At 41.7% G+C, this 10,983-nt stretch overlaps 1 protein-coding gene across 1 annotated transcript; it reads right to left on the bottom strand.

The window, feature by feature from the left end:
- Nucleotides 1–6,299: 6,299 nt before the first annotated feature.
- Nucleotides 6,300–10,666, bottom strand: LOC145877532 (C-type lectin lectoxin-Thr1-like). Its single transcript, XM_082973239.1, has 6 exons — nt 10,603–10,666; nt 10,393–10,493; nt 8,869–8,996; nt 8,247–8,396; nt 7,046–7,154; nt 6,300–6,801 (listed from the first exon to the last, which is right to left on the bottom strand). Exons 2-6 carry the CDS (start codon nt 10,463–10,465, stop codon nt 6,656–6,658), a joined length of 606 nt encoding a protein of 201 aa, XP_082829365.1. The 5' UTR covers nt 10,466–10,493; nt 10,603–10,666; the 3' UTR covers nt 6,300–6,655.
- Between the last annotated feature and the right edge of the window lie 317 nt (nt 10,667–10,983).

Genomic DNA, 10,983 nt, shown 5'->3' with positions numbered 1-10,983 from the left:
CTACTCATCTGTCATCAGATTCAACTGAGACACCTCAGGCTCCAATCTATCGGTATCTTCCACTCTTGGGCAGCCTCCGTCAGGTTTAAAGGCACACACAAAGAAGTTCTTCTGGCTACATGGTTTATCATTCCATTTGCCGGTTTTTGAGAAGATGAATAGAGATGGAGATATTAAATGAAAGAAATGATTAGTATTCTTAGAATATGTCATGATATGTCATCAACAAAAATAAAATGAAACATTTTCTTTCCTCTCATCCCCACAACACCACCTGGAATAAAAAAAAAGGTCCCAGAATATTCTAGAAGAAGTGCCAGTACTCAAGCAGTAGAAATGTAGGGGTTTCACCAGCACAATTCAAACCACAGCCAGTTATCCCTCCCCTCTCTTGCTTATTGAGCCAGTTCATCTCCATGCAACGTCCATCACCGGATGGTTGCTTGGGTTCCTGAATCCAGGCAGAGAAATCCATATTAGACCCATCGGCCCAGAGGAAGTTGCTAGCCTGTGAGAGAGAGAGAGCAGGACATATAACTGACCAAAACATAGGGGCAAGCAAGGGGGTATAACTGGTTTTGCCCACCTGCTTTTGCTGGCCAATTTGAACAGTGAACACTACTTGTTTTGAGATTCATTTTAGTCAATTAATACAGTTGCATTCTTTCCCCATACATTTTTGTCATTTAGCAGACGCTCTTATCCAGAGCGACTTACGGTAGTGAATGCATACATTTCATACATTTTATTTCTTTGTACTGGTCCCCTGTGGGAATTGAACCCACAACCCTGGCGTTGCAAACACCATGCTCTACCAACTGAGCCACATGGGACTATACACACACTATTGATATACAGTGAGTGCACATATCATTAGGACCACCTGCTCTTTCCGTGACATCAACTGACCAGGGGAATCCAGGTTAAAGCTATGATCTCTTGTTGATGTCACTTGTTGAATCCACTTTAATCCATATAGATGAAGGAAGGGAGACAGGTAAAAGAAGGATTTTTAAGCCTTGAGACAAATGAGACATGGATTGTGTATGTGTGCCATTCAGTGGGTGAATGGACAAGACAACTGATTTAAGGGCCTTTGAACGGGGTATGGTAGTAGGTGCCAGGCACACCTGTTTGTATCAAGAACTACAACTCTGCTGGGTTTTTCACACTCAACAGTCTCCCATGTGTATCAAGGATGGTCCACCAAGGACATCCAGCCAACTTGACACAACTGAATATTAGGAAATTGTTCCTGTTTGGTATACTCAGTGTAAATACTTATGGTAATATACTGATGGTAATATATACATGTAAACAGGAGTAATAGTGACCAGTAGCAGGATAAATAGATTAGAAATAGATAACATTCTAATGGTAATGGCAACCAATAATCAGTACACAGCAGCGTAATGGAGTAATGCATCAAATCAATAGTCGTTCTGTTACGTGAGTATTCATTTACCATTTGGGTGTGTTTGTCTCCCCCTGCTGGTTGTTTTAGATATGCCCAGTTAATGTTACCTTGACCTCTGTCATGTGACCTGGCTCATCAGGAAGTTAAGTTGTTTTAATTTAGAGCTCCTCACATTTATTGTTTCAGCCTCCTGAGGGAAAAGAGGCATTGCCGTGCCTTCTTCACGACTGTTCTGGTGTGAGAGGACCATGTTAAGTCCTCAGTGATGTGGATACCGAGGAACTTTCAGCTCTTGACCCTCTCCAAACCTCTGGTGTCCTGGAACTACACTGCCAGTTCTCTGACCTTCTTCCTGTAGGCTGTCTCATTGCCGTTGGTGACCAGGCCTACCATTGTTGTGTTGTCAGCAAACTTGATGGAGTTGGCGTCATGCGTGGCCACCAATGTTCCCTCAATTTTTTTCCGGCACTGAGCAAATTTCAGCTCTGCTGAGCACAAAATTGAATATTCAGTAACTTCCAGTGCACGTTTACTGTGAACACTGAGGCTGTATCTGCTTTAAGTTACAGCCAAGTAGGTTACTGTAGCTATTTGATCATAACTGTAATGTATACGCAGGGAGTCAGGAAACAAGTGCAGAAGGTGAGTTTAATAATAATAAACATGAATAATATACAAAACAGGAGAAGCGTACTGAATGTAACCAAAACCAATACTGCCTGATGAGTAATGCTACAGTGGGCTAGATAAAGGGTAAGTAATCAGGGTAGTGATGAAGTCCAGGTGAGACTAATGATGGGGCACAGGTGTGCATAATGATCGGTTACCAGGACCGGTGGTTAGTAAACCGGCGACATCAAGCGCCAAAGCGGGAGTAGACGTGACGATACCCCCCCCATTGACGCCCAGCTCCAGCTGAAGATTGACACCGGTCAGGGGGACAGCTCGAGGGTGAGGAGCGGGCCAGTGTGGATTGCGAAGTTGGAAATCTCAGATGACGTTGGGATCTAGAATGTCATCCATCGGAATCCAACACTGCTCCTCTGAACCTTACCCCTCCCAGTCCACCACATACTGAAGCCGACCCCCACAACATCCAAGAGGGATCTGACGGCATAGGCGGGGCTTCCCTCGATGTCCAGGGGAGGCCTCCGGAGGGGTGTCGTGGGGATGGCATCAGCCAGGGGTCCAGGAACCACCGGCCTGAGGAGGGAAACATGAAAAAAGGGTAAGATCCGGTAGTTGGTGGGGAGCTGTAATCTATATGTCACCTTGTTGACCCTCTGGAGGACCTTGAACGGCCCCATAAACCGGGGGCTCAGCTTCATACAGGACAGGCGGAGTGGGAGGTTCCTGGTGGAGAGCCAGACGCGATCACCAGGATGGAACACGGGAGCCTCACTACGGTGGCGATCCACCTGCTCCTTCTGGCGGCGGACGATGCGCTGGAGCCTCACTTGGGCATCGTTCCAAACATTTTCTGCGTGCCTGAACCACTCGTCAACCGCAGGAGCTTCGGTCTGGCTCGGGGTCTATTTAGCCATGGCTGGCTGATAACCCAGAACACACTGGAAGGGAGTCAGCCCGGTGGAGGAGTGACGCAATGAATTCTGGGCGTACTCCGAAGGAATCGTGCCCGCTCCCCCTGCCTCTCCTAGCAGTGACTCTTCAGGAACCTCCCCAGCTCCTGGTTCATCCTCTCCACCTGCCCGTCAGACTGAGGCCGGTACCCGGAAGTGAGGCTGACCGTGACCCCCAGCTTCTCCATGAAGGCTTTCCATACCCGTGATGTGAATTGGGCACCACGGTCAGAGACGATGTCCTCCGGAAGGCCATAGTTCCGGAAGACCTGCTGGAACAGTACCTCAGCGACCTGGAGAGTGGTAGGGAGACCACAGAGAGGGATAAAACAACAGGATTTAGACAATCTGTCCACAACAACCATAATAGTGGTGAAACCATCAGATGGAGGGAGATCAGTACCCCAGTTGTTGACATTAACCTGTTTAACCACTTGTCCTTCAGACAAGGAGGTGACTGAAAATTGTGTTGTTGTTTGATGCAAGAAACCACTTTACAAAATAGAATGCATTATTACAGAGAGTCAGACAAATTATGCTACACTCTGCCTATTGGCTACTTAACTTATTCAAGCCTGTCTCAAAATACAACACTGCCCCTTTAAGACATAAAAATGCTCTTTACTTGACTTGCTTTTCAAAGATGAAAAGAAATGTAAACGTTTTGAGCTCTTGTAGGAAGCAATCCCTCCCATATTGCTGACTACAAATGATCTATAACTTGGCTAATAACTCACTAACTGGCAAAGGATATGAACAAAATGTGCACATGTGGCTACATGCAGCTCTCACTGTGATCTCTAAACAAGCACATCTACTCACGACCACAGCTGTAAACACAGTCCAGATCAAAGTAAATGGCACAAATCCATATATGGCAATGGTCTATTTGCATATAGGCCTACTGCAGCTCTGATTGGTTATGCCTCACCAGTCTGTGTAGAGTACGGGCTGAGTCGTGCGTGTCAATCATATCTGTTCTACATGTTGCACTTCTATCTGAACATTCTGAAACGTTATGTCCTCCGATTTCAGCCCCTTCATAATATACTGTAATCATTATCTTCATCCTCCTGGTCGGCTACTCCTCCCACACATTACACCAATAGACATTAGGGTGTATTGGTATTTGTCCCCATCAGCCTGCTAAATATTGGTATGAGGCCAGGTCCAAAAAATGTCAGGCAAAGATTATTGGTGAATGAAGATATTTGTAGCAATGCATGATGTCTCAAATTAAAATAACTGAAGCAATATCAACATCATTCATTATGAAAATAGATTCACAAAGAGCAAGAAATCGATGTACAGAAGTCTCAAGTACACTGTGTTTAGCCTTTTTAATCACAGTCCTTTTTGTAAAATCTTGACTGTGATGGAAATCTTGAACTGACAAAGGCTTTGTCTTTGAACCATGGGCTTTCTCTAACATTTTGTAGAGTTTTGGTGTGGTTGTGATGTCTGAGACTAAGCTATAAGGCGAAAGGTATCTGACAGTGCAGAGGTACTGGTGAGGCTATGGGAGAACAGACAGACAGAGACCAAGCATGAGGACAGAAGCAGTTGGGGGGCCATGACAACTCTTCTGGATTTTATCATGATGATCAATTTGAATAGTGAACACAAGCAGCTGTTATAGTGTCTTTAGTTTAGCTGTGTTTTAGCCTTCAAAAGTGGTTCAGACCCACATTTTAGGAGATAAGGCTAGATAAGGCAGTTGCCTAAACCTGATTGCACTGCATTCCCCAGCACCTGCATTTTAGAGCCAACCTCACTCTCACCTTGATTTCAATTGCACAGTCAAAAATTACTCTTGTACCATTAGTGGAAGAGCAAGTTGTGTTTCAGCTGCGGTTTGTGGCTGAACTAACCTCATGAACATGTTTTAGGACAAATAAACCATCATTTATCAAGGAATGTAAAACTCATTCTCTACACATTATCTTACTACAATTTATTTCACATTGACATAATAATAATAATAATATAATGTGCCATTTAGCAGACACTTTTATCCAAAGCGTCTTACAGTCATGCGTGAATACATTTTACATGTGGGTGGTCCCAGGAATCAAACCCACTACCCTGGTGTTACAAGCACCCTGCTCTACCAACTGAGCAATTTTGAAAGTCGTACACCCTTATAATACTAGGCTGTGCCATGCAGGGCAATTTTGTAGACAGATGTCCTAAATGATCAACTCTAAATTGAACAGGGTAATATATTAACTCTCACCATCGAAAACAAGACTAGGTTAGCCTAGGCTACAGTGGAAGTCCAATATTTCTTTAGCATTTCCATGTAAAACAAGGCTATTCATTAGAAATCATTCAATTATGGAAACATCTTCATTTACAATCATTTCTGTAGCCTAATTTCACCAATCGAGCTCCATAAAATAGAAACCTGGAAGGCAAATAATACAAATGTTTTCATGTAACTACAATCTCATCTTTATTTAGGCTACATTAATCCTTGCAATTCCACATGAGAAACCCTCGTGTTTATAAGGAATCACAGCATTTGTACAATTTGACAGTTTACCTGTAATGAGGGCGAAGTCTGCAATTCTAATAACAAGATAAACATATTTTGGCCATATGTAAAGAAGCACGCCACATTGGTTCATGTGTCTAAAACCGCACCGGCCCCCTTCCCATTATTTATCAGAGGTTGCTGATTGGACAGACACTTGACTTGTTAACAGTTTTGCAGCAATTCAGCTGAACTCATTCTTGTTTGGACAGAGCAATCACGTTTAACCTAATGCACAGCTGCGCTCTAAACCAACGATGTGACTGATTTGAGTATAATCTTTCTAAAGCAGAGCTAAGCTAACGACGCTACAATAGCGTCTACTTGTTTTTAAAATAAGTGGCCTTGCGTGAAAATGTATTGAAGTCCAATCACTCATGCTCTCTGTTTGGGTGCACTACTCCAACAGGGCAATGAATGGGAAGGTATGGGATTTCATTCTAAATCTATGGGTTCAACCTATTGTCCATCTCTAACCTGTCAAGGCTGCTTCAGCCCCTCACTCTGATGCAGCATCCTTTAATCTTATAGTGGATGTTAACTAAAGTATCATCTATTCGTGGCATGTTGTCCCAACCAGCACATATCCATTTAGGGAATTGAATTGGGTTCATCTCATTTGAAGTGCATTACTTACTGTCTGTCTACATAGTAAGTGAATAGTTGTGGTAAATGTATAGGCCTACAGCTGCATGAGGAATCACAAGAGGGAATTGTGGAGACACTTGTTGAATCGCCAGTTTAGAAAAGAGAGGGAGGTCATGGATAAGATGGATGAAAATATTCATTTTTATTTGCTAACCAAGCAATGCGTAATGTCTCATCTTCCAAACAACTGAAGCAATATCAACACCATTCATCCAGAAAATAGATTGGGTTACATTGTTTTCTGACAAAATATAGTATTCTCAAATGCAATGTGTTTAGAATATTCAAATACAACCAGTATCAGAAATTCATACTTTGGGTGGATTGAAACTGACTGTGATGTGGAAATCTTTAATCCAACAAAAGCTTTGTCTTTGAGCCATGGGTTTTCTCTAACGTTTTACAGGGTCCTGGTGTCGTTGTGATGTCTGAGACTAAAGCTATATAAGGCAAAGCATATCTGACAGGTATATACTACTCATCTGTCATCGGATTCAACTGAGACACCTCAGGCTCCAATCTATCGGTATCTTCCACTCTTGGGCAGACTCCGTCAGGTTTAAAGGCACACACAAAGAAGTTCTTCTGGGTACATGGTTTATCATTCCATTTGCCGGTTTCTGAGAAGATGAATAGAGATGGAGACGTTAAATGAAAGAAATGTATAGTATTCTTAGAATATGTCATGATATGTCAGAAACAAAAATAAAATGAAACATTTTCTTGCCTCCCACCCCCACAACACCTTTTGGAATAAAAAAAAAGGTCCCAGAATATTCTAGAAGAAGTGCCAGTACTCAAGCAGTAGAAATGTAAAGGTTTCACCAGCACAATTCCAACCACAGCCAGTTATCCCTTGCTTACCGAGCCAGTTCATCTCCATGCAACGTCCATCACCGGATGGTTGCTTGGGTTCCTGAATCCAGGCAAAGAAATCCATATTAGACCCATCGGCCCAGAGGAAGTTGCTAGCCTGTGAGAGAGAGAGAGCAGGACATATAACTGACCAAAACATAGGGGCAAGCAAGGGGGTATAACTGGTGTTGCCCACCTGCTTTTGCTAATGATGGCCAATTTGAACAGTGAACACTACTTGTTTTGAGATTCATTTTAGTCAGTTCATATTAGTGATGGGCACCGATATCAAAAAGTTGATGTCAATACAGTTGCATTTTTTCCCCAAACAATATTGATATACAATGAGTGTAAACAACATTAGGAACACCTGCTCTTCCCATGACATAGACTGACCAGGTGAATCCAGGTTAAAGCTATGATCCCTTATCGATGTCACTTGTTAAATATACTTACATTTGTATAGATGAAGGAAGGGAGACAGGCTAAAGAAGGATTTTTAAGCCTTGAGACAATTGAGTCATGGATTGTGTATATGTGCCATTCAGAGGGTGAATGGACAAGACAAAATATTTAGGTGCCTTTGAACGAGGTATGGTAGTAGGTGGCAGGCGCACTGGTTTGAGTGTGTGAATAAAAGTAACACTGCTTGGTTTTTCATGCTCAACAGTTTCCCGTGTGTATCAAGAATGGTCCACCACCCAAAGGACATCCAGCCAACTTGACACAACTGTGGGAAGCATTGGAGTCAACATTTCCCTTGCCAGCATCCCTGTGGAATGCTTTCAAAACCAATATTAGGAAGGTGTTCCTAATGTTTTATACGCTCAGTGTATGTACTGGCTTCATGACAACCTTGCAACCACATGAATGTTCACTTTTCTGTTGACTTCCACGGTTCTATGAAGTCTAGACAACGGCTTGCTGATTGCCCATTGGACCAGGTGTGAATGTTCTAGAAGCCTAAACCCACCCAACCAGTTTCCATCCATTGTCGATGGCCCAATAGCAGGCAATTATGTATGCTCAGTTGAGAGCCTGTGAGAAGGTCTGTAAGAGGCACAATCATGTATACCCTTTTACATAAAAGTGTATGTTAACAGGAAGGGATAAACCAATATCACGATATGCCTTGCTCATATTGATACATCAAGCAATATCGATATCATGGATTTTGGTGCCCACCACTAGTTCTTATGATTATTAACACCTGTGAAGGGTCAGTTAGTGCATAACCACCGAGCCAGATGCGAGGGTTTGGTCGGCTGCTCCACTGAGTGAATTCATCCAGGGCATTGTTTTCCTCAGCATTGTGGGTTGATACCAGATGAGCACCAGTCTTCACAGATTTGCAGTGATTCTGTGTGATGTAGACATTAAGGAAACAGAGAAAACATATTTAGAGTTGGATTAATATTGATGATGCTTTGAGAGTTACTTATGGAGGTAAAATCACACAGCAGATATAGACCCAGTGGGCACAAACTTGTTAAATCAAATCAAAGTTGTTACCATGTCGTTTCAATCAAAAAATCTATGTTTTTCCTTCTGATGACATTGAATCAATGTGGAAAACTGGTTGGATTAGGAAAAAGTCATTAGCGTACAGTACAGGAATTTAGGATTTTTTTTCACCCAAAGTTTAACCTAAATCCAATGACATGGTTCAAATTGTTGTTTATTTCACTTTGAATTCACGATACTTGACAACTCAATCCATCAAAACTAGATGTGACATCTGTGCCCAGTGGTGAGGTACACTACTGTATGTCTACCTTTAACTGAGACATCATGGATACGTGGGATAAAACCTGAGAGAAGTCTGAATTTACCTCAGCTGACGTATAGTCCAACATCTGGTTGAAGTGCTTAATACAGTAGGACCCCAGTTTGTACCAAGCAGCATGACCAGTGCATTGCTCAATGACATAATTCTCTAGTAGTTTAACTGTTGAATTATCTAAAAGAGGGAGAACAAGAGAGATAGGAGAGAGAAAACAAGTGATACAAACAGACAGAGCTAATAATATAGCAAGTAAAACAGAGGTAAGGCTGTAGGGGAGAGTGGGGTACGTTGTGCCAACGGGTTAGTTGAGCAACCCCTTGTTTCTAGGAAACCATACACGACATTAATTAAATGAATGTGACCAAACATTTAGGAAGTGGTCATCATTTCATGAAGGAAGAAACATGGAGAAAGTGTTGCTAGTTCCAAAAAACTGAATTCCACAAAGTCAAATAAATGTATTGTGTTATAGATTTCATGGTGCTTGTATCTAAAACAAAATAGGTTGTTTTAAGACTCTTTCATATATCAGTTGGGGTCTCTATAAGCAACAAAATGAGGTCCTAAACCTAGCATGAAAGTGCATCCCTGTAGCTGCATGAGCTAATACAGTCAAAATGGTTGCTTTGGGGTAAATTGTGTCATTTGGCCAGGGACAAGTTAAGCCAATAGCTCAACACACCCCATACAAATGCTAATTACATTTAGTCAGTTTTATACATAATATGCATAGTATTTTTTCCATTTGTCATGCATATGAACTCAAGGTAGTGTCTGCTCTGTAGCAATAAAAATGCACGATCATGCCCCGTGTATACAAATGCAAAACAAGCAGGGGTCTAGCCTCCCTTGAGGTTCTTGAAAGAGCAGCCAAGGAAGTGAGAGAAGGGAAAAAGTCCATTCAAGCAGCAGTTAGGGAGGAAAAATTGACAGAGTGACACTGAAGAGGAACATTGACAAACAAGAAAACAAACATGTTCCTGTGAGAAAGAGAGGCTTTGATAGAGTCTGATAGAGTCATGACATGGAGTCTGATCTTATTAAACATATCAAGAATCCGGCAGACATTTTCATGAGCTTAGTAGACTCAAATGTAGAGAACTTGCCTATGAATTGGCACAACATCCCCGTTCAAGACAGCTGGCGGCTCAACTTACCCATTCTCTATTACCCCATACCCTGAGACCTCTTTTTTTGGACAAGCTATGTTTTCAAAACTGTTATGTTTACATGAATTCTGATTATTTCCAGGGATACACAACATCTTGAGATATATGTAGATATATTTGTTAGAAATAATACTATGATGTAGTGATGCTGAATGTAAAAAATGACTCAACATACCCCCTACCACTTCTGAGTAGTTTACATTAGAAATATGTTACTCTGTGACTTAAGTCAATTCCTTATAAACAGACTATCTTAACTGGAAATGTTTAACCAACCTCTTTCATAATTTGGTTATTTTACCCCTAAAGACAATTAAAACTGAAAACAACACCACTTCCAAACTCAAAGTATACAGTAGCCACTCTGGGTTTGACATGATCATGATAGCATTGATGCTCACCTGCAAAGGTATGGGGGCAGGGGTGGGCAGAGGCCCCGAGGAACATCATCGCCAGAACGAGTAGGACCTTCATCTTGTCTTCTGTCTGTCTGTCTCTCTATCTGTTTGTTTGTATTGATTAACACAGGTAAAAGAGCATAAGTTAGCTAAAGGAGAAAAATAAAAGATTGATGCAAAAAATGGATACAAGAAGTAAAACAATTGTCTTACCAAAGTGTGAACTCTTTCTTTTCTATTCTTTTGACTTTCTAATTCTTTCACTCACCGCTCTCTGCTTTTATAGTGTATCTGTCTCATACCCCTCCTCTATCTCCTCTTCACCTCTGCATGCTTCCTTGTTTGTCTCTATCCTTATAAGGTCTGTTGTTTTGGTTTGTTTTTAATTCAGTACCTTATGAGTACAATTAACCATTTAAAAGCATTTCAGAAGATATGACAAAATGTCATAACAACGAAGAAAGTTCATCATATTTTATCATCTTAAAATGTAGTAGCCTATTGAGCATATTTGAAGTTAGGCTTATCATGAAGTGGAGTTGTGCATTCCAACACAATATTGGCCCGCTAGAGAGAAGAGATGTGTCAATTATA

The sequence above is a fragment of the Salmo salar genome, chromosome 03, assembly GCF_965601325.2.
Source record: "Salmo salar chromosome 03, fSalSal1, whole genome shotgun sequence".
Classification (NCBI taxonomy): domain Eukaryota; kingdom Metazoa; phylum Chordata; class Actinopteri; order Salmoniformes; family Salmonidae; genus Salmo; species Salmo salar.
This window is presented reverse-complemented; position numbering and strand designations above follow the sequence as displayed.